The sequence below is a fragment of the Cervus canadensis genome, chromosome 1 (assembly GCF_019320065.1).
Source record: "Cervus canadensis isolate Bull #8, Minnesota chromosome 1, ASM1932006v1, whole genome shotgun sequence".
Taxonomy (NCBI): Eukaryota; Metazoa; Chordata; class Mammalia; order Artiodactyla; family Cervidae; genus Cervus; species Cervus canadensis.
The window spans coordinates 50,035,231-50,060,250 of NC_057386.1; the positions used below are offsets into that span (position 1 = coordinate 50,035,231).

Genomic DNA, 25,020 nt, shown 5'->3' on the forward strand with positions numbered 1-25,020 from the left:
ATGGTCTGGAATGGGTGAATTTAACTCATATGTAGTTGTGAAATTAAAAGACACTTGCTCCTTGGAAGAAAAGGTATGACCAACTTAGACAGCATATTAAAAAGCAGAGACATTACTTTGCAAGCAAAGGTCTGTCTACTCAAAGCTGTGTTTTTTCCCAGTAGTCATGTATGGATGTGAGAGTCGGACTATAAAGAAAGCTGAGCACAGAAGAATTGATGTTATTGAGCTGTGGTGTTGGAGAAGACTCTTGAGAGTCCCTTGGAATGCAAGGAGATCAAACCAGTCCATCCTAAAGGATATTAGTCCTGAATATTCATCGGAAGGACTGATGCTGAAGCTGAAACTCTAATACTTTGGTCACCTGATGCAAGGAACTGACTCATTTGAAAAGACCCTAATGCTGGGAAGGATTTAAGGTGGTAGGAGAAGGGGATGACAGAAGATGAGATGGTTGGATGGCATCACTGACTCAATGGACATGAGTTTGAGTAAACTCTGGGAGTTGGTGATGGACAGGGAGGTCTGGCGTGCTGCTGTCCATGGGGTTGCAGAGTCAGACACGACTGAGCAACTGAACTGAACTGATAACGTTATATAGATTTATTTTCTAGTAAATAATATCAAACTATTTAGGGTCTGTCAGTATTCCTCATAATTTGTTCTGAAGGAGGAAGTTTGGGGATTTAGTATAAAATCGTTTCGTTTCTTTTTGATTTTTTAAAACCTATTTATATGTTTCATACTTCAGGTTCCCAGCCTAAGCACCGATTTTTTTCTTTTCCTGTTTCCGTGTATGTGTTGTGCTTAGTCGCTCAGTTGTGTCTGACTCTGCCATCCCATGGACGGTAATCTGCCAGGCTCCTCTGTCCACGGGTTTTCTCCAGGCAAGAATACTGGAGTGGGTTGCCATTTCCTTTTCCAGGGGATCTTCCCGACCCAGGGGTTGAACACGTGTCTCCTGCCTCTCCAGCACTGGCAGATTCTATACCACTGAGTCACCTGGGAAGCTCTTCTTAAGGACTGATTTTAGATTAATAAAATTTTCAAGATGTTATTGAGAGACTTGACTTTTTTAACTCAATGAAATGTTCAACTTTAATAAGCCGAATAATTTATTTGATTTTTGTTCTTTTTTAGTGAACTGGTACCATCTTATGATTCAGCTACTTTTGTTTTAGAGAATTTCAGGTAAGAGTGTTCGACAACTTCAGTGTTTCTTGTATGTGTGTATAAGTGAGAGCCAGGAAGGTGTCACTCCTTGGTTGGATACAGACCTAATGAACTCTTGTCACCAGTGTGTCGTCTTAGAAGAAACATGGTTCCTGTTAGAAACAGGGAGGTCGTTTGTCAGAATTGTTTTATATCTTCTGGATAGCTTGCTTCTCTAGTGTTGGAAATGGAACCCCCGCTTTTTTTTTTTTAAGAAGAGAGTCCACTTGGCTTTTGTTAATAAAGTGAGGTGAATGGGATGACAGATTGATGAGCCCTCCTACCCATCCTCAGAAACAAGAATGGTGGGAAGAAGTCCATTTGGGCCCATTTATCTCAGTCCTAAGTGAGACCTTGTAGATGAGAGGACATTAGTGCAAGAAATTTGTAAGTTTTGTAACTTGCATGCTAAGTCTGTTAGCTTTTACTGCTTTTTCTGTAAGATTAAAAACCAAGATCTTAAAACACAAAGATCCAAAGGGACTTGGCTTAAACGGTATCATGGAAGTGGGGAACAAAAAATATGAGGTCTTGCCTGGGGAAGAGAAAATGCCAAGGGGTGGTAGTAACACATCAAACTAAGGCCCAGATTTATACCACTTCCAATTTATTTTGTTTTTTCTTATGTAATAATTTTGTTGCTAAAATATAAACAGATTTTCCCCACGTTTCTTTACCCCTTTAATGCTGAAAGACTGCTTGATGAAGTGGTAGTTACATTCAAGACTTACTGAGAGGTGTTTTTTTTTTTTTTTAACCCGAAACTTAAAAGACACTGCTGAATATTTCTGTATCATTAAAATTTCTTTTATTTCAGAATGTTTGTATATACACATTTATGTAGTGGACTCTTGACTTCTTTAGTCACCTTCATTTACTGGTCTAGGACATCAAATAAGTAACATAAGTGGTTGGGTTTTGGTTTTGCCTGTTGGAACTTCACAACAGTTTTGATCTTGGGATTTGGTTGGTTTTCTTTTATTTTAGTACTTTGCGCCAGAGAGCAGATCCTGTTTACAGTCCGCCTCTTCAAGTTTCAGGACTTTGTTGGAGGTTAAAAGTTTACCCAGTAAGTTTTTCATTATTTCTCATAAATTTTTAAGTTAAGACGTTTCTTTCAGGGTTCTGTCATACACTGGTTCAATTTTTTAGTGGAGAAAGGAAGTAAAGTAATGAAAATTTTATGTTTCTTTATAGGGTATATTGCTAAACTATAAAAAAATGAAGTATAAACAGTATAAACATTGGCATATTACTGAATCTTATTTCAGTAAAAATATTTAGAAGAAAAATTTTAAGTTCTTACTTAGAAAATGATTACAAAGAAACCACATGTATGCTGATTACATTCTCTTGATGCTTTCCAATATGTCTCTTTGACCTGTGTATTTTCTGCAGATTGGCAGGTTGGTGCAGTGATACAATGAAATGTGTACTCGGTTCCTATAGCAGGAATATAAGCAGTAGTGTATGCTTTCATCACATTATATCTAGTTGTATCTCTTTTTGTGATATTGGTGCACATTGCATATATGTTAATTCTTTGGATGTGGCAAAATAGTGATTCTCATTTTACCTATTATTTAGTTATCAGTGTTACAGTTCATATAAAAGAGGCAAGATTCTTTCTTGTTTTAGCAATTTTCCTTATTCTCTGCAAGTTATTAATTAGATTTTTTAAAATATTATGAACTCATGTGTTTATACTTAGTCTCTTTACTGTGCCTTCTGTGTCACTTTGCTCTGACCCTAATAAATCGTCTACTAGTGACTGTAGTAGTTAGCTTTCTTGTTGTCTTCTGTGATAAGATGTTCTAGTCTTATATGTGTCCTACTTGAAATTGGTCTTTTTATCCAAAAAGCCCTGATTTCTTTTAGTGGCAGAATTGTATTTCAGGACCAAACTGAGTGTGAGGGGCGCTCATTTCTACCAGGTTGGTCAATGTTTAGAGGCTTTCTTCATGAACAAAACTAGCAAATAACATGGGTAAATGTATGTGGAGATTTGCGAAGGGGGATTAATATGTATGTATGTATTTAAAAATTTATTTAATACACTTTATTTTTTAGAGCAACTTTAGGTTTAACAGCAAAATTGAGTTTTAGGTTCAGTTGAGTTTTAGCAGTTTTAGGTTCAACAGCAAAATTGAGTGGAAAATACAGAGGTTGAGTGGAAAATACCTTCTGACCCCACACATGCACAGTCTCCCCAACCATCAACATGTCCTGTACAGAGTGGCGTGTTTGTTGCATTTAATGAATTTATACTGACACATTATCACCCAGAGTCCTGCTTCATTCTTGATGTTATACATTTATAGGTTTTGTTTGTTGTTCTTTTTTGGCTGTGTTAGTTCTTTGTTGTGGTGCATGGGTTTTCTCTAGTTGGGGGTGCAGGCTTAGTTGTCTTGAAACATGGACAGCTAAGTTGTCTTAGTTCCATGGCCAGATATCAAACCCATGACGCCTGCATTGAAAGGTGGCTTCTTAACCAGTGGACCGTGTGTTTTTTGTGTTTTTTGTTTTTTTTTTTTTTAATTGAAGGATAATTGCTTTACAGAATTTTATTGTTTTCTCTTAAACCTCAACATGAATCAGCCATAGGCGTATATATATCCCCTCCCTTTTGAACCTCCCTCTCATCTCCCTCCCCGTCCCATCCCTCTGGGTTGCTACAGAGCTCCTATTTGGGTTTCTTGAGACATACAGTAAATTCCTGTTGGCTATCTATTTTACATATGGTAATGTAAGCGTTTCCATGTTACTCTGATCACACATCTCACCCTCTCCTCCCCTCTTCCCATGTCCGTAAGTCAATTCTCTATGTCTGTTTCTCCATTGCTTTTAATTCTTAAGTACCATTTTGCTAGATTCCGTATATATGCATTAGTATATGATATTTATCTTTTTTTCTGCCTTACTTCACTCTCTATAACACACTCTAGATTTATCCACCTCTTCAGAACTGACTCAAATGTGTTCCTTTTTATGGCTGAGTAATATTGTGTATATGTACCACAACTTCTTTATCCATTCATCTGTCAGTGGACATCTATGTTGCTTCCATGTTCTAGCTATTTTAAATATAGCTGTAATGAACAATGGGATACATGTGTCTCTTTCAATTTTGGCTTCCTCAGGGTATATGCCTAGGAGTGGGATTGCTGGGTCATATGGCGGTTTTATTGCTAGTTTTTTAAGGAATCTTCATACCATCTTCCATAGTGGCCTATCAATTTACATTCCCACCAGCAGTGCAAGAGCATTCCCTTTTCTCCACCCCTTCTCCAGCATTTATTGTTTGTAGACTTTTTGATGATGGCCATTCTGACCAGTGTGAGGTGGTATCTCATTGTAGTTTTGATTTGCATTTGTCTTCAGTTCAGTCACTCAGTCGTGTCCAACTCTTTGTGACCCCATGAACTGCAGCATGCGAGGCTTTCCTGTCCATCAGCAACTTCCGGAACTTACTCAAACTCATGTGTATTGAGTTGGTGATGTTATCCAACCATTTCATCCTCTGTTGTCCCTTTTTCCTCCTGCCTTCAATCTTTCCCAGCATCAGGGAAAATTCTCTAATAATGAGCATTGTTGAGCATCTTTTCATGTGTGTATTAGCCATCTGTATGTCTTCTTTGAAGAAATGTCTGTTTAGGTCTTTTTCCCACTTTTTGATTGGGTTGTTTTTCTAGCATTGAGTTGTATGAGCTGCTTGTATATTTTGGAAATTAATCCTTTGTCAGTTTCATTTGCTATTTTCTCCCATTCTGAGGGTTGTCTTTTCACCTTGCTTATAGTTTCCTTTGCTGTGCAAAAGCTTTTAAGTTTAATCAGGTCCCACTTGTTTACTTTTGTTTTTATTTCTGTTACCGTAGGAGGTGGGCCATAGAGGATCTTGCTTTGTGTCATCAAGTGTTTTGCCTATGTTTTCCTCTTAAGAGTTTTATAGTTTCTGGTTTTAAATTTAGGTCTTTATCCATTTTGAGTTTATCTTTGTGTATGGTGTTAGGAAGTGCTCTCATTTCATTCTTTTACATGTAGCTGTCCAGTTTTCCCAGCACCATTTATTGAAGAGGCTTTCTTTGCCCCATTGTATATTCTTGCCTCCTTTGTCAAAAAGAAGGTACCCATAGGTGCATGGGTTTATTTCTGGGCTTTCTATCTTGTTCCATTGGTCTGTATTTCTGTTTTTTGTACAAGTACCATACTGTCCTGATGACTGTAGCTTTGTAGTATAACCTGAAATCAGGAAGGTTGATTCCTCCAGCTCCATTCTTCTTTCTCAAGATGACTTTGAATATTTGGGGTCTTTTGTGTTTCCATGTGAATTGTGACATTTTTTGTTCAAGTTCTGTGGAAAATGCCATTGGTAATTTGATAGGGATGTAATTGAACCTGTAGATTGCATTTGGTAGTATAGTCATTTTCACAATATTGATTCTTCCTACCCAGGAACATGGAATATCTCTCCATCTGTTTATGTCATCTCTGATTTGTTTCATCAGTGTCTTATAATTTTCTGTGTACAGTTCTTTTGTCTCCTTAGGTATGTTTATTCCTAGATATTTAATTCCTTTTCTTGCAGTGGTGAATGGGATTGATTCCTTAATTTCTCTTTCTGATTTTTCATTATTTGTAAATAGAAAAGCAAGTGATTTCTGTGTATTGATTTTGTATCCTGCGACTTGTATCCTTGTTAAATTCACTGATCAGCTCTAGTAATTTTCTGATAGTATCTTTAGGATTTTCTGTGTACAGTATCATGTCCTCTGCAAACAGTGAGAGCTTTACTTCTTTTCTGATATGGATTTCTTTTATTTCTTTTTCTTCTCTGATTGCTCTAGCTAGGACTTCCAAAACTATGTTGAATAATAGTGGTGAAAGTGGACACCCTTGTCTTGTTCCTGATCTTTGGCGGAATGCTTTCAGTTTTTCACCATTGAGAATGTTTGCTGTAGGCTTATCATATATGGCCTTTACTATGTTGAGGTAGGTTCATTCTGTGCCCACTTTTTTAAGAGTTTTAATCTTAAATGGCAGCTGAATATTGTCAAAGGCTTTTTCTGCATCTATTGAGATGATCATGTGGTTTTTATCTTTCAGTTTTTTAATATAGTTCACATTGATTGATTTGTATATATTGAAGAATCCTTGCATCCCTGGAATAAACCCAACTTGATCATGGTGTATGAGCTTTTTGATGTGTTGCTGAATTCTGTTTGCTAAGATTTTGTTGAGGATTTTTGCATCTGTGTTCATCAGTGATATTGGCCTGTAGTTTTCTTTTTGTGTGTTGTCTTTGTCTGGTTTTGGTATCAGGGTGATGGTGGCCTCATAGAATGAGTTTGAAAGTGTTCCTCTGTAATTTTTTGAAAGAGTTTTAGAAGAATAGGCATTATCTCTTCTCTGAATGTTTGATAGAATTCTCCTGTGAAGCCATCTGGTCCTGGGCTTTTGTTTTTAGGGAGATTTTTAATCACAGCTTCAATTTCACTGCTTGTAATTGGGTTGTTCATAATTTCTATTTCTTCCTGGTTCAGTCTTGGAAGATTGAACTTTTCTAAGAATCTGTCCATTTCTTCCAGGTTATCCATTTTATTGCCATATAGTCACTCATAATAGTCTCTCATAATCCTTTGTATTTCTGCATTGTCTGTTGTAACCTCTTTTTCTTTTTTTTTAATTTTTTTATTAGTTGGAGGCTAATTACTTCACAACATTTCAGTGGGTTTTGTCATACATTGATATGAATCAGCCATAGATTTACACTTATTCCCCATCCCGATCCCCCCTCCCACCTCCCTCTCCACCCGATTCCTCTGGGTCTTCCCAGTGTACCAGGCCCGAGCACTTGTCTCATGCATCCCACCTGGGCTGGTGATCTGTTTCACCATAGATAGTATACATGCTGTTCTTTTGAAACATCCCACCCTCACCTTCTCCCACAGAGTTCAAAAGTCTGTTCTGTATTTCTGTGTCTCTTTTTCTGTTTTGCATATAGGGTTATCGTTACCATCTTTCTAAATTCCATATATATGTGTTAGTATGCTGTAATGTTCTTTATCTTTCTGGCTTACTTCACTCTGTATAAGGGGCTCCAGTTTCATCCATCTCATTAGGACTGGTTCAAATGAATTCCTTTTTACGGCTGAGTAAAATTCCATGGTGTATATGTACCACAGCTTCCTTATCCATTCATTGCTGATGGGCATCTAGGTTGCTTCCATGTCCTGGCTATTATAAACAGTGCTGCGATGAACATTGGGGTGCACGTGTCTCTTTCAGATCTGGTTTCCTCCAGTGTGTATGCCCAGAAGTGGGATTGCTGGGTCATATGGCAGTTCTACTTCCAGTTTTTTAAGAAATCTCCCACCACTCAGTTTCCATAGCGGCTTGTTACTAGTCTTGCATTCCCACCCAACAGTAGTAAGAGGGTTCCCTGTTTCTCCACCACCCTTCGTCCAGCATTTTATTGGCTGCTTAAGAACTTTGCGATAGCAGCCACCTGACTTGGCGTTGTAATTGGTTTACCTCAATTGTAGGTTTTATTCTGCATTTTTCTCTAATAATGCAGTGATGTTGAGCATCTTTTCATGTGTTTGTTAGCCATCTGTATGTCTTCTTTGGAGGAATGTCTGTTTAGTTCTCTGGCCCATTTTTTGATTGGGTCATTTATTTTCCTGGAATTGAGCTTCAAGAGTTGCTTGTATATTTTTGAGATTAATCTTTTGTCTGTTTCTTCATTTGCTATTATTTTCTCCCAATCTGACGGCTGTCTTTTCACCTTACTTATAGTTTTCCTTTTGTAGTGCAAAAGCTTTTAAGTTTCATTAGATCCATTTGTTTAGTTTTGCTTTTATTTCCAATATTCTGGGAGGTGGGTCATAGAGGATCTTGCTGTGATTTATGTCGGAGAGTGTTTTGCCTATGTTCTCCTCTAGGAGTTTTATAGTTTCTGTTCTTACATTTAGATCTTTAATCCATTTTGAGTTTATTTTTGTGTATGGTGTTAGAAAGTGTTCTAGTTTCATTCTTTTGCAAGTGGTTGACCAGTTTTCCCAGCACCACTTGTTAAAGAGGTTGTCTTTTTTCCATTGTATATCCTTGCCTCCTTTGTCAAAGATAAGGTGTCCATAGGTTCGTGGATTTATCTCTGGGCTTTCTATTCTGTTCCATTGGTAACCTCTTTTTCATTTCTAATTTTGTTGATTTGATTCTTCTCTCTTTTTTTCTTGATGAGTCTGGCCAAAGGTTTGTCAATTTTGTTTATCTTCTCAAAGAACCAGCTTTTACTTTTATTAATCTTTGCTGTTTTTTTTCATTTCTTTTTCATTTATTTCTGCTCTGATCTTTATGATTTCCTTCTTCTAATTTTGGGGTTTTTCTGTTCTTTTTCCAATTGTTTTAGGTGTAAATGTAGGTTGTCTATTCGATGTTTTCTTTGTTTCTTGAGGTGGGATTATATTGCTCTAAACTTCCTTCTTAGAACTGCTTTTGATCCATCCCATAGGTTTTGAGTTGTCGTGTTTTCATTATCATTTGTTTCTTGAAATTTTTTGATTTCCCTCATGATTTCTTCAGTAATCTGTTGGTTATTTAGAAATGTATTGTTTGATCTCCATGTGTTTGTTAAATTTTTTTCTTGTAATTGATATCTAGTCTCATAGCATTGTGGTCTGAAAAGATGCTTGATATGATTTCAGTTTTCTTAAATTTACTGAGATGTGATTTTTCACCCGAGATGTGGTGTATCCTGGAGAATGTTCCATGTGTACTTGAGAAGAAAGTGTATTCTTCTGCATTTGGATGGAATATCCTGAAGATATCAGTGAGACCCATCTCATCTAATGTATCATTTAAGACTTATGTTTCCTTATTAATTTTGTTTTGATGATCTGTCCATTGTTGTGAGAGGGCTGTTAAAGTCTCCTACTTTACTGTGTTTCTGTCAGTTTCTCCTTTTATGTCTGTTAGTGTTTGTCTTGTGTACTGAGGTGCACCTGTGTTGGGTGCCTAGATATTTACAATTGTTACATCTTTCTCTTGGATTGATCCCTTGATCATTATGTAGTGTCCTTCCTTATCTCTTGTAATCTTCTTTATTTTAAGGTCTCATTTGTCTGATACGAGGATTGCTACTCCAGCTTTCTTTTGCTTTTCATTTGCATGGAATATATTTTTCCATCCTCTCACGTCCCCTTTAGGTCTGAAGTGGGTTTCTTGTAGACAGAATATATATGGGTTTTGTTTTTGTATCCATTCAGCCTACCTGTGTCTTTTGGTTGGGGCATTTACTCCATTTACATTTAAAGTAATTATTGATATATATGTTCCTATTGCCATTTTCTTTGGAGAAGGAAATGTCAACCCACTCCAGGATTCTTGCCTGCAGAATCCCATGGACAGAAGAGCATGGTGAGCCACAGTCCATGGGCTCGCAAAGAGTTGGACAGGACTGAGTGACTAACACAGACACACATTGCCATTTTCTTCATTGTTTTAGGTTTGATTTTGTAGATCTTTTTCTTCTCTTGTATTTCTTGACTATATAAGTCCCTTTAACAGTTGTTGTAAAGCTGGTTTGGTGGTTATCTTTTACTTGTCTGAAAAGCTTTTGATTTCTCCCATCAATTTTGAATGGAATCCTTGCTGGGTAGAATAATCTTGGTTGTAGATTTTTCCCCTTCAGTACTTTAAATATATCTTGCCATTCCCTTCTGGCCTGCAGAGTTTCTGCTGACAAATCCTCTGTTAAACCTGTGGGGTTTCCCTTGTATATTACTTTGTTGCTTCTCCCTTGCTGCTTTTAATATTCTCTCTTTGTGTTTAATCTTTGTTAGTTTGATTAGTATGTGTCTTGGCGTGTTTCTTCTTGGCTTTATCCTGTAAGGGACTCTTGAGCCTCTTGGACTTGACTATTTTCCTTTTCCATTTGGGGGAAATTTTCAACTATAATCTCTTCAAAAATTTTCTCATACCCTTTCTTTCTCACTTCTTCTGGGACCCCTATAATTTGAATGTTGGTGTGTTTGATATTTTCCCAGAGGTCTCTGAGACTATCCACAGTTGTTTTCATTCTTTTTACTTTATTTTGCTCTTCAGAAATTATTTTCACCATTTTATCTTCCAGTTCACAATTTGTTGTTCTGCTTCAGATATTCTGCAATTGATTCCTTCCAGAGTATTTTTAATTTCAGTAATTGTGTTGTTTGTCTCTCTATGTTTATTCTTTAATTCTTGTAGGTCTTCGTTAATTGATTCTTGCCTTTTCTCCATTCTGTTTTCAAGGTTTTTGATCATCTTTACTGTTATTATTCTGAATTCTTTTTCAGGTAGTTTGCCTATTTCTTCTTCATTTATTTGGACTTCTGTGTTTCTAGTTTGTTGCTTCATTTGTGCATTATTTCTCTGCCTTTTCATTATTTTTTTAAACTAACTGTGCTTGAGGTCTCCTTTTCCCAGGCTTCAAGGTTGAATTCAAGATTCCTTTTGGTTTGCCCCCCTACAGTTGGTGCAGTGGTTTGTATAGGGTGATATTTATGATGAGTTTTTTTTTTTGTTTTTCTTCTGATGGACAAGGCTGAGTGAGTTGGTAATTCTGTCTGTTGATGACTGGGTTTGTGTTTTTGTTTTGTTTGTTGTTTGCCTGTGGAGTCCTGATCAGGGTGCTACTGGTAGTTGGGTGTTGCCAGGTCTTGTATTCAAGTGGTTTCCTTTGTGGGAGTTCTCTCTATTTGTTACTCCTTAGGTTTAGTTCTCTGGTAGCCTAGGGTCTTGGAGCCAGTGTTCCCACTCCAAAGGCTCAGGACTTGATCCCTGGTCAGGAACGAATATTCCACCAGTGGTTTGTCATGGCGTTAAATGAAATTTAAACACGTACCCAACAACAAGAAACCAAAGATCAACCCCAGAAAAATGACAGTTACAAAATGGGGCAGATAATAATAAAAATAATGGATTATACACATATACGTACACATCCATAAGCAAAAATCAAAACAGTCCAGCAAAAATAAAGTATAGTAGATTGACCTGGTGAACAAAGGAAACCAAAAATTATATCTACCAGTTAAGAACAAAACAAACTAAAGCACAAACTGGAAAACAAAACTGAAGCAAGGTGCCCACTGAAGAATAAAGCAATGAAAACAAAACTATCAAATACGTTGAGAGGAAAGGAAGGAAAGAAAGAATAGGTTTGCAAAGCTAAATAGAGGTAGATAAAGAAGATTTATATACATTAAAGATTAAATGCATGGAGAAAAGAACAGTAAGAAAAGCAAACAAAGGAATAAATATAGAAAAAATAATAATAGGTTTAAAAAGTTAAAATTAAAGATTAAAACAAGAAAAGAAAAAGGAAGAGGAAAGAAAAAGTAACTCCATAGAACTGCAAAAGCCCAACGTAGAGGCAGAGGTTTATAACAACTGTAAAGCATGTGATTGAAAAAAGAAGGGAAAAAAAACCTCAAAAGCTTGATTAGATTTCATCGTGCCAATAAAATTGACAGCTACACGGAGGCCCAGGATTGGGGGGTGGGGGGTAGGGGGTGGAAGGAAGAAAGAAAAGAAAAAAAAATCCAAAAGAAACCACAGAACATGTCAAAACAAAAGAATAAATGTTTCTCTTGAGTCACTGCTGTCAGGATCCTTTCCATCACCTGGGAGTCACTGTCCACCTCACCTCCCTAGGATGCCCTCCCAACCCTGTGCTGGTCTCTGGACCTGCTGTGGGGGCAGCTCAGATACTAATCGGGTCCTACTCCTGTGTGTTGTTGCCTCCAATGTCCACAGCATCAGAACTAGTGCCTTTTCTTTTGTGGGACCTCTCGATGTCTTTTTATATATTCCGTAGCCACAGAGTCTGCATAGTTAATCACTTGAATTTAACCTGCAGCTTGTATAGCTGGTGGGAAGGTTTTGGATCTTCTTCCTTAGCTGAACTGCCCCTGGGTTTCAGTTTTGGTTTTATTTCCACCTCTGCATGTGGGTCGTCCACTGACCTTTGCTCCTGAGGCTGCCCTGGAGGACTTGGGTTTGCCCCTGTGAGGGCCAGGTGTGGAGGTGGTGCAGCTGCTTAGGTTGCAGGGATTCTGGCAGCATCAGGTGCTCAGCGGAGTTAGCGGCTAGGGAAGAAGGGAATATAGTGCTCTAGAAGGGTATGGCAGCCAGTATTGGCCCCGCCTCCCCCCAGAGAAGCCTAGCAGACCACAGTCCACAGGGTCACAAAGAGTTGGACACGACCAAAGCAATCCCGCGTGCATAGACTCAAGACTTTTTTCTTTGCCTGTGGCAGCTCTGCCCCAGTGAGCATTCACTGTGAAGCTGGTGCAGCTGCTTGGCTTACAGGGACCCGGGTGGCGCCAAGTGTGCAGGGACACGGACTGCCTCAGTGCTGGAGTTATGGCCCTATCAGAGTCTTTTTCCAAGCCTCTGGTAACTGGCGATCAGAAGGCCTCTTTGGCTAGTCTTTCTCTGTAGCTCTGCCTGTTCAGGTGCTTAGAGGGCTCCCTTGCCTGGGGTCCTTCTCTGTTCATCACACACGTAGGCACATAGAGGGGCCCCCCTGACTGGGGTCCTAATCTGTAGATCTGCATGTCAGGCACTTAAAGGGGCACCCTGGGTGGGGTCCTACGCTGTAGATCGCTGGGTCAGTCACTTAAAGGGGCACTCTGCATGGGGTCCTACTCTGTAGTTCAGTGCGTCAGGCAATTAATGGGCCAGCCTTTCTATTGTTCATCTGCCCATGCTGGCATGTGTGGTCTGAGAGGCTATGGTGATGGCTCCACCCCCTACGCATGACCCTGCAGTATCGCCTTGCTTCCATGGCTGCCCGCCTTTGCTTCATAGGCATTTCCCACCACATCTCTTCCCTCACATCCCCTCGTTCAGTCTCTCCACAGTCAACAGCAGGCCTTGTTCTGGGTTTGCTCCACAGTCCCTAAGGTCCAGCTCCCAGCTGGTCCGCCTTCTCGGGGACCTGCGTCCCTGTCCAGGGTATATATGGCTGCCGCAAGGACTGTCTGATTCTCATTCCATTTAGGCTGCCGCAGATCAGCTGTTTCACTCTCAGCCTTAAATGTTTCTCCTCTGACTCTGACAGTTACCCCGATGTGGGCATCGGACGCCTGCCTCAGTTCCCAAACCTGCCCAGGGCAGATCCAGTCCTAATAACACTCCTGTTTTTCCCCGTAGTTCCTTCATCCTACTGAGTTTTGTGTGATTCTATATATTCTTTTCCACTGGTCAGGTACTCCTGTTTGCTCTCAGCTGGTGTTCTGTGTGCACCTCTGTGTCTGAAGGTGTATTCCTGATGCATCCATGGAGAGATGTTCTCCATGTCCACCTACTCCTCCACCATCTTGTTCTCCCTGTTTTTGGGGGGTTTTTTGACACATATATATATATATGTAGTTTTTTTTTTTTTTTAATTCTACTTATTTTTGGCTGAACTTTCTTTGTCTTCATTGCTGTGCATGGTTTTTCTAGTTGCTGTGAGCAGGGACTTCTCATTGCAGTTCGTGAGCTTCACATTGTGATGGCTTTTCTTGTAGGAAGCACAGGCTCTAGGTGCTCATGGGTTTCAGTAGTTGTGATACCTGGGCTCTAGAGCATGGGCAATTGGGCCTAGTTGCTTCTCATCATGTTGCATCTTCCCAGATCAGGGATTGAACCCATGTCCCCTGCATTGACTGGCAGATTCCCAGCCACTGGACCACCATGGAAGTCCCTGTATGTATTTTTTAAAAAATAAAATAACTCATGAGATCACACTAACACTTATAATTCAAATTCAGAATTATATAATTTTTTAAACTTCTTTATATTACACCTATAACTCATTTCTTATACTCTGGGAACCTACTTTTTGAAGCCATAGGAAATAAGAGAATTGTAATATATCATAATGAATCATTCATTTGCTCTATAAAAAGAATTTCAGGAGGGGAACTCAATTCTACCATCAACTTGAGAAATTCTACCATCAGTTACTGAGAAATGTTTAAAAATGATTTTGCATATACTCTCATTTCCCTCTGCTGTGTCTGGACAGCTGTGAGGGTTCAGAGCTTGTTTTCTAGTAAATTCTCCTGGAAAGGTTAATGGAAACTGTATTTCCTGAATTTCTGTGTGTTGAAAATGATTTATATCCTTCATACTCTAAAGCCAGTATTGTTATTACCAAAGAAATAGAAAACAAAAAGTGCTGACAAAGATATGGAAAAGTTTGAACCCTTGTGCACTGCTGATGAGAATGTAAAATGGTGCAACTACTGTAGAAAACAGCATAACCATACTAATGGGCATTGTGGTTTTGATTTATGTACCCTAGTGGTGTTTTTGAGCATTTTTTCATGTGCTTGTTGGACATTTGTATATCCCTTTTAGAGAAATGTGTATTCAAGTCCTTTGCTGATTTTTTAATCTAGTTTTTTGTTGTTTTAGAGTTGTAGGAGTTTATATATTCTGGATGTGAAAGTGTTAGTTGCTCAATCAAGTCCGACTCTTTACAACCCTGTGGACTGTAGCCCACCAGGCTCCTCTGTCCATGGAATTTCCCAGGCAGGAGTGATAGAGTTGTAGTCATTCCCTTCTCTGGGCAATCTTCTTGATCTAGAAATCAAACCCAGGTCTCCTGAATCGTAGGCAAAGTCTTTACTGTCTGAGCCACCAGGGAAGCCTCCACATTCTGGATATTGACCCCTTACTAGATATATCATTTACATATATTTTCTCATTTTTAAGTTTTCTTTTTGCTCTGTTGGTCATGACCTTTGATGGACAGAAATTTTAAATTTTGTTGTAGTCCAGTTTTTGTTTTGGCTTTTGGTTTCGTATGAAGGAAATTCTTACCAACTCCATTATCATGGAGCTTTTTGCTTAGATTTTCCTCTTGGACTTTTATAACTTTTAAGACTTATGTTTAGATCTTTAATATATTTTGAGTTAATTTTTGTATGATGGAGGGGTCTAGCTTCATTCTTTTGCATGTGTATAACCAGTGTGATATGTCAATCAGAAATCTGATGCTTTGCTTTCTGAGAGATTTCCTGGTTCTTCTCTCCTTGTAATCTGGACCTTTTTCTTCATTTGCTTGTATTATTTCTGTGCTATTTATCTTTTATTTTCCTCTTAGCAGTTGCTTTGCAATCTTTAGACGTGCCCTAAAAGACCCTGGATACTTGTTTTAAGAGTTTAGAGTGACTAGAGTGCATTTAGTTCTTATACTCAGTTGGTATTACATTGAGCAAGTTTTTTGCAGTTTCTAGTGTCCTGAGGCTTATCATGCTTTTCAGTGACTAACTCTTGACCATTTTGTGGTTTTCCTTTTTTCTGGTCCATTAGATGTCCCATTGCGTCTCTCTCCTTTCTCCTACAGTGTTGATAAAAGGCAGGTCTTTGTGATTCTAGTTGGTCTGTCTTTATCTGCTTATGTTTTGGGGGTTGTGGAGATAACCTGTTACCTGGTTTTGTAGTAAATGTTGTTTGTGAGCTTTTGGTTTTGATGTTCGATTGTTGTTTTACATTCAGATTTTGAGAGTTTTAAAAACTATGCTGCCATTGTGCCTGTGTTGGCATTGTGACTGCCACAATGCCTATTGAAAATTCTTAAAGCAAGAATTTTGTTAGAGGTACAGAGGGTGCATTGATAGAAATTATAAAAATCTTGTTCCTTAAAATTAAAAATTAGGTCAAAGAGAAATTTCTAGTATTATTATGTGATAGAAATCAGGAATAAAAAATGTTTACTACCTTTTATTAATTGACTGTATTCCAGGGAAGTTGTTTTAGAAACAAATTTTAAAAAAGAAAGAAACTCCAGTTATTTGCACAAGGATGTTGGTTGATTTTTAACAATCGGTGTAATTTGCTATATAATTTATATTTCATAATAACTAAATATAGCACATTTTGACAGATACGTACAGTTGCACAATCATTATCATAGTCATGAGTTTTATCACCCTCCGAAGTTATCTGATTTACCCTTTTCAGTTAATCCTTTTTTCTCCCTTCCTGGCCCCTCTGCGACCACTGATCTGTTTTTGTCAGTATACTTGTACTTTTTCAGAATTTCATATCATGGGATTATACAACATATAATCTTTTGTGTCCAGCTCTTTTCCCTTAAGTGATTATTCATCTTTCTGTAGTATTGTATTTACTGAGTGATTATCATGTCAAACCTTGAATGCTGCATCACGACCTTTGAGAACAAGTAGCCTGGAAATGAAGGGGTTCAGAAGTAGCTGTATGCTTCTGTAGATACATTTCTGCCCTCAGCCCTCACAGTCTGGTTGGGCAAGTGTGCTTATACATGTAGCTTTAACAGACGTAATCTCACCCAGTCCTTGAGAAATACAAAAGGGAACAATTTTATTCATAAAATCTCTGTAATAGAAATATGAGAAACTTTAAATCTCCAGAGAGAATCTTATATGGAATCCTGACGTATGAAACATAGAAATTATATTTAATTACTTTCAACATCAAGTGTTACCTTTTTCTATTTTACTCCTTTTTAATCTTAACTATTATCTCCTTTGTTTTTTTGTCTCCTTCCTCAACTTCCTAGTGAAGTTGAGACTTTTCATTTTTTTGGTATACTTCTTTGGGGTTTTTATTTTTCTTGGAGGCTCATTTTTTAAGAGTTCTGTATGTGTTGAAACTCCTAACTCTTTTCAGAGTAGTTGATTTTTTCCTTTGTTTGTATGCTTTTATGCTTCTATCTTTATGTAGAAAAATAGTTTGTAGACTCTTGGTCTTTTTATCAGCTCTCTTAGTGCTTTTAAACTTAAAACTACTTCTCAATCCAAATATCAGATACTTTCCTATATTTTGTTTCATTGTGGCTTACATTTTTACACTTAAATTGATTGGAGTTTCTGTGTATATAACATCTTTTTCTTTTTGTTTTTTTGAGGATGGAAATGGAGTTGTTCGTGGTTACTACTTATCTGTGTTTCTGGAACTTTCAGCTGGCTTGCCAGAGACTTCCAAGTAAGACATGCAATTAAGTAACAAACTTTAGTGTGGGTTTACATACCTTCTTAGCATTTTTCATTAACTACTTTTGTTAAATACTATATTTTATGTCTGTTAAGATATTATACCAGTATGGAATCTCTGGCATAGTATGTTGGCATAGACTGTCAGTTCTCAAATTATATGGCATCAGGACTCTATACTCTTAAATTTTATTGGGAAATCCAAAGAATTTTTCTTTATATGGTTTTATCTGGTGATATTTTCTGAATTAGAAATTAAAACAAAAACTGTGAAATTTTTGTTAATTTACTTTAATAATAAGCCTACTACATATTAGCATAAGTAACATTTTCTTGAAGAATAACTTTTTCTAAAGCAAAATAATACTTGGTGAGAAAACATATTGTAAAACACTTCATAATGTATGGCTTTTCAATTTACTGTAATAAGTTGTTTGGGTTGAAGTATATATACAAAATCTGGCCTAATGGATTTTGCATTTCATATGTAGTTAGAAAAAGCTTTTTACAGTGATCTACAGTTCACATACCACATGAAAGTGAAAGTGTTAGTTGTGCACTTCGGGTGCAACTCTTTGCGACCCCATGCACTGTAGCCCTGTAGGCTCCTCTGTCCATGGAATTCTCCAGGCAAGATTGAAGTGGGTAGCTATGCCCTTCTCCAGGGGATCTTCCTGTCATCTGAACCACCAGGGAACCATACCATAAAATTCATCTTATAAATAAGTGTAGAATTCAGTAGATTTTAGTATATTCATTGAGTTCTTCAGCTATCACTGTATCTAACTTCAGAACTTTTTTTTTTTTTTTCTTTTTAAATTTTTTTGGCCATGCCTCATGGCATGTGGAATCTTAGTTCCGCAACGAGGGAGCAAACCTGTGCTCCCACACTGGAAGCACAAAATCTTAACCACTGCTGCCAGGGCATTCTACAGAACATTTTCATCACCCCGCAAAGCAACACTGTACTTATTAGCAATCACTTCTCATTCCCACCCAGTTCCTGGCAGCCCTAATCTACTTTTTTTTTAGGGAGGAACACTTTAAAAAGCAATTTTAGATAATTGTGAATCATCTTTAATATTACCCCAAAATTGAACAAGTGCTTGTTTGTTAAATGTAATTTGTAGCATGAAATCTGGAACCATATCAGTAAATTTTATTTCAGTCTGTTACACCATAATCTGTTGGTTTGATTTGAGATATGTGTTTCCAGTTATGGCATAATAGTGATAACCCTTTTTTCGATAACAACCAAAAAGGAAAACATTTCCTAGACACCAGACCTGAGGCAACAAATGAAAGCAATGCCTGAGAGACAGGAAATAAATCAGACCTGTGATTGCCTCACTTAACCTTGAGAGAGTTTTCAGGCCATAACACATGGAGGCAAAATGCAACAGTCTGGCTAACTCCTTGAGTTGAGGAGACAGTGCTGAGTGTCCAGGAAGACCAGCACACCTAGAGTGCAGTGGACAGAACACCAGAAGAGAGATCTTTGTACAAAGAATTCCAGAGATTTGGAAGGCATTCTCTTCAAATATGAGAAGGGCATGGCAACCCACTCCAGTGTTCTTGCCTGGAGAATCCCATGGACAGAGGAGCTGGGCGGGCTACAGTCCATGGGGTTGCAAAGAGTCGGACACAACTCAGTGCCTGACACACACTCTTCAAATATTCTGCAGAGTATTGAATGGGGCATGCATGTAAAGAAAGCTAACTGAGGTTGGGGGAAGGACCATCTGGGAAGGCTTAGAGGGAGTGGTGCCTGGTGCCTGGTACAGGGCCAGTAATTGTGTTGTTCCCATCACTGTAGTGGTAACTTCTAATCCATGGGGCATTGAATGAACTACACAGGAAATTTTTGCCTCCCTAGTGGAGAACAGTCCTAGAATGGACATTACTTCAGACCCATCTAACAAATAAAAGCAAGACTGAAAGAATCGAATTGTTTCCAGGTAACCTAACAGTAGTCTAGAGCAGAGCTCAAGAAAACTCATAAGATTACAAAAATTACAAAAATGTCCAGCAGAAATCCCTTGCACTCCTATATTCTAACAATGAGAAAACAGAGAAATTAAGGAAACAATTCCATTCACCATTGCAACGAAAAGAATAAAATATTTAGGAATATATCTACCTAAAGAAACAGAAGACCTTTATATAGAAAGCTATAAAACACTGCTGAAAGAAATCAAAGAGGACACAAATAGATGGAGAAATATACCTTGTTCATGGATTGGAAGAATCAATATAGTGAAAATGAGTATACTACCCAAAGCAATCTTTAGATTCAATGCAATCCCTGTCAAGCTACCAATGGTATTTTTCAGAGAACTAGAACAAATAATTTCACAATTTGTATGGAAATACAAAAAACCTCAAATAGCCAAAACAATCTTGAGAAAGAAGAATGGAACTGGAGGAATCAACCTACCTGACTTCAGTCTCTACTACAAAGCCACAGTCATCAAAAGATAGTATGGCACTGGCACAAAGACAGAAATATAGATCAATGGAACAAAATAGAAAGCCCAGAGATAAATCCATGTACCTATGGACACCTTATCTTCGACAAAGGAGGCAAGAATATACAATGGAGAAAAGACAATCTCTTTAACAAGTGGTGCTGGGAAAACTGGTCAACCACTTGTAAAAGAATGAAACTAGAACACTTTCTAACACCATACACAAAAATAAACTCAAAATAGATTAAAGATCTAAATGTAAGACCAGAAACTATAAAACTCCTGGAGGAAAACATAGGCAAAACACTCTCCGACATAAACCACAGCAGGATCCTCCATGACCCACCTCCCAGAATATTGGACATAAAAGCAAAAATAAATGGGACCTAATTAAAATTAAAAGCTTCTGCACAACACAGGAAACTATAAGCAAGGTGAAAGACAGCCCTCAGAATGGGAGAAAATAATGGCAAATGAATAAGAGACAAAGAATTAATCTCAAAAGTATACAAGCAACTCCTGCAGCTCAATTCCAGAAAAATAAACGACCTAATCAAAAAGTGGGCCAAAGAACTAAATAGACATTTCTCCAAAGAAGACATACAGATGGCTAACAAACACATGAAAAGATGCTCAACGTCATTCATTATCAGAGAAATGCAAATCAAAACCACAATGAGGTACCATTTCATGCCAGTCAGAATGGCTGCTATCCAAAAGTCTACAAGCAATAAATGCTGGAGAGGGTGTGGAGAAAAGGGAACCCTCTTACACTGTTGGTGGGAATGCAAACTAGTACAGCCACTATGGAGAACAGTGTGGAGATTTCTTAAAAAACTGGAAATAGAACTGCCATATGACCTGGCAATCCCACTCCTGGGCATACACACCGAGGAAACCAGAATTGAAACAGACACGTGTACCCCAATGTTCATTGCAGTACTGTTTATACTAGCCAGGACATGGAAGCAACCTAGATGTCCATCAGCAGAAGAATGGATAAGAAAGCTGTGGTACATGTACACAATGGAATATTACTCAGCCATTAAAAAGAATATATTTGAATTCGTTCTAATGAGGTGGATGAAACTGGAGCCTATTACACAGAGTGAAGTAATCCAGAAAGAAAAACTCCAGTACAGTATACTAACGCATATATATGGAATTTAGAAAGATGGTAACGATAACCCTGTATGGGAAACAGCAAAAGAGACACAGATGTATAGAACAGTCTTTTGGACCATGTGGGAGAGGGTAAGGGAGGGATGATGTGGGAGAATGGCTTTGAAACATGTATATTTATCACATGTGAAACAAGGGGCCAGTTCAGGTTCGATGCATGAGACAGGATGCTCGGGGCTGGTGCACTGGGATGACCCAGAGGGATGGGATGGGGAGGGAGGTGGGAGGGGGGTTCAGGATGGGGAACACATGTACACCCATGGCGGATTCATGTCAGTGTATGGCAAAACCAATACAATATTGTAAAGTAAAATAAATAAGTAAATGAAACTGAGAAAAAATAAAAAGATTACAAAAATATCCAGCACCCAACAAAGCTAAGGTTACATTATCTGTTATTCATTCAGAGATTAACTGGCATGCAAAGAGGCAAGAAGAGATAACCAATACGGAGGAGAGTAAGCAGTTGATTTGAGCAAGAACTGTTTTTTTTTTCAATGTGAGTTATATTTATTGATATTTTATGAATTAGAAATGAAAACATTTAAAAAATTAATTTACTTATAGTAAACTAATTACATATTAACATAAATTACATTTCTATGAATAGTAACTTTTTCTAAAACAAAATAATATTTGATGAGAAAACTTGTTTTACATTTTTGGACATGTTTGTATGGCTTAAAAAGACAACTAGTTTCTCATGTGACAATTAGGAGAACATATTTTTCTCAGTTTTTATAACTACATTTCATCTGTTCAAAAGTTGAATAGAGATAAGGAAGATACCAAAAATTCATACTGAACTTCTTGAGAATGAACTAACTATATTTGAAATGAAGAATACACTGGATGGCATGAATGACAGACTAGATACTGCAGAAGAAAGGATTAATTAATGAATTAATGGACTTGAAGGCATTAGCTATAGAAACTATTCAAAATAGTAGAGAATAGAATTCCAAAACTATGAAACAACTTGAAGTAGCTTAATGTACAACTATCTGGAGTCCTTGAAGAAGGGGTTGGGAAGGAAAAAGTAAATACTTTCCAAACTTGATAAAAGCTTTAAGCCCATGGATCCAGAAGTTTAGTGAACTATAAGCACATGAAACATGAAGGAAACATCAAAGTACATCATAATCAAATTGCTTAAAACCAGTGGGAAACAAAATATCTTAAACTGGCAGTGAAAAAAAAAGTAATTAAATTTAGAGGCACAAAGGAAAGGGTGAAATCAGGTTTCTCACTGGAAACAATACAAGTGAAATGATAATATAGCAACATTTCGAAAAGATTGAAAGAAGCAAACATTAACCTAAAATTTTATAATCAGCAAGAATATATTTTAAAAAATACGGTGAAGCTAAGACATTTTCAGATCTGAACTATAAGAAATGTTAAAGTGCATGCTTCAGACAGTGTAAATAATACCAGTTGGACCTCTGAATTTAAACAAAGAAATGAAGAGCACCAGAAATGGAAATTACTTGAGTAAATAAAGCTTTTTTTCTGTTACCAAAGTAATTTTAAGTGATAATTGACAATATAATCAAAAGCAGTAGCATTATATTTTAGGGTTTTTAACATATTTAGAAGCAAAGTTCACAACAAAAACAGCTGTATAAAGTCCAAAAGAGGAACTTCCTAGGTGGTCCAGTGGTTAAAATCTGCCTGCCAATCCTGGAGACATGGGTTTAATCCCTGGTCCTGGAAGGTCCTACATGCCACAGCGCAGCTGACCCTGTGCATTGCAACCAGTGAGCCTATGCTCTAGAGCCCATGAGCCTCAACTACTGAAGCCTTCATGCCTCGAGCACGCACTCTGCAGCAAGAGAAGCCCGGGCATTGCAGCTGGAAAGTAGCCCCTGCTCACCGCAGCTAGAGAGAGCCTGTGTGCAGCAATGAAGACCCAGTGAAACCAGAAATAAACAAATAAACAAAGAAACAAATAATTGTTTTAAAAGGCCAAAGGATTAGAGCATGGAAGTATAATGTAAGATTCTGACACTATATGTAAAGTGGTATAATAACAATTAAAGCTAGACTGTGATACGTTAAAGATACATACTATCCTATTATTTTTTCTTGCCTCTTGTAACAAATTACCAGGAATTTGGCAGCTTAAAACAACAGAAAACATTTCCCTCACATTTCTGGAGGCCAGAAATCCAAAAACCATTGCTAGGCCAAAATCAGGGTTTCAGTAGAGTTGTGCTAGCTCCAGTTACACTAAGGGAGATCTGTTTCTCGCCTCTTCCAGCTTCTGCTTACTGCCAGCATTCTTGGGCTTATGGCAGTGTCGCTCCTACCTCTGCCTATGGTCACGCTGCCTTAGCTTTTTTTGTCTCTGTCAGATCTTGCTCTGCTTTTCTCTTACAGTGGCATTCATGGTTACATTTAGGGTGTATGTGGGTTTTCCAGGATAGTCCCCTCATCTCAGGATTCTTGGCTCAGTTGCAGCTGTGTATTCCCAGTCACAGGTTCTGAGAATTAAGATGTCAATACCTTGGGGACACTGTTCAGCCTCCCATAAATGTAAACTATAAAGCCACTGCTAAAATGACAAAGATGTTTAGTTTATAAAGCAATGGTGGGGATAAAATTGAAGCAAATCCTAGTCTTAAAGTAGGCAGAAAAAGATAAGTGGTAACAAAACACAGATGGGAGGAATACCAAGATGTGGCACCATAAATGGTCCAAACACCCCAATTAAAAAGTGGAAATTGTCAGGTTGGCTAGAAAAGCAAAACTCAAGTGTATGCCAAACCCAAGAAATATGCTTTAAATGTAAAGATAAACCATACTAATCAAAACCAAGTTGGAGATGTTACTTTAATATCCAAGTAGATTTCAAAGGAAAGCATATTACCAGAGATAAAGAAGTTTATTTCATAGTGATAAAAGGATCAGTTTTAGTCATACATACATACATCAGGCATACAATGATTATAAATATTTCTGTTTATACTCTGGTAACAGATTCTGAAAATGCACAAAGCAAAAACTGATAGAAATATAAGAAGAAATAGAAATTCTTCTCTCAGTTGATACAGCAGATAGGCAGAAATCATCAAGGACATAGTAAATCTGGATAGCCTGACCCAGCCTGACTTGCTGGACATTTATAGATGCTTTGATCCAACGGTAGCAGAATGCAAATTATTCTTAAGTGTGCACAAAATATTTACCAAGAAAGACCATATTCTGGAACGTAAAATATGTCTGAAAAAATTAAAAAATATTCAAATCATTCAGTTTTTTTTACTGTAATGAATTCAATTTAGATGTTTGTAATAGATATTTTAAAAATCTGACATAGTTGAAAGGTAAATAACACACTTCTAAATAACCCCTGGATCCAAGAGGAAATAATAATAGATTTTTTAGAAGTTTTTTGAACTGAAGTGAAAACACAGCATACCAGAATTTGTAGTATATTGCTAAAGCAATAGGTAGGGGAAAATTTATATGACTAAATGCCCATATAAGTGAAAATCAGAAAGGCCTTAAATAAAGGTCAGCATCTGTTTTAATAAACTAGAAAAAAGAACAAGTTAAATGAAAAGTAAACAGAATAAAAAAAATAACAAAGATAAAAAATGCAATGAAATAAACATGCAGTAGAGAAAATCATTAAAATCTAAAGGACAACATTTAAAGTCTAACACTAAGGACTGATGTTGAAGCTGAAACTCCAGTACTTGGGCCACCTGATGTTGAGAGCTGACTCATTGGAAAAGACCCTGATGCTGGGAAAGATTGAGGGCGAGAGGAGAAGGGGGCGACAGAGGATGAGATGGTTGGATGGCATCATCGGCTCGATGGACATGGGTTTGGGTGGACTCCAGGATTTGGTGATGGACAGGGAGGCCTGGCATCTTGTGGTTCATGGGGTTGCAAAGAGTTGGACACGACTGAGCGACTGAACTGAACTCAACTGTATAACTGAAGATATATAATAAAGCCATAGTATCAGCATAATACAACATCATATTAGCTTAAGAGACAGATGATCAATGGAATATACAGATCTCCGTGATCCAAAAGTAGAGCAGTTCTCTGAAACCTTGTGTAAGACGAAATGGTTTCAAGTAAAGAAGCAATTACCTTGAGACATACCTTGCTAACAGATGCACAGAATATAA

At 37.6% G+C, this 25,020-nt stretch overlaps 1 protein-coding gene across 4 annotated transcripts in view; it reads left to right on the forward strand.

Annotated features, from left to right (window-relative positions):
- Nucleotides 1-25,020, forward strand: part of TRIM37 (tripartite motif containing 37) — a 168,592-nt gene that overhangs the window by 32,191 nt on the left and 111,381 nt on the right. For all 4 annotated transcript variants that reach the window (XR_006272129.1, XM_043482864.1, XM_043482857.1 and 1 more), the window contains exons 10-12: nt 1,141-1,191; nt 2,200-2,281; nt 17,138-17,214. Coding sequence is in view for 3 of the 4 variants with exons in the window: in XM_043482864.1 (XP_043338799.1) it covers nt 1,141-1,191; nt 2,200-2,281; nt 17,138-17,214 (210 nt within the window). In the remaining variant the exon portion in view is untranslated. The remainder of the gene's footprint in view (nt 1-1,140; nt 1,192-2,199; nt 2,282-17,137; nt 17,215-25,020) is intronic.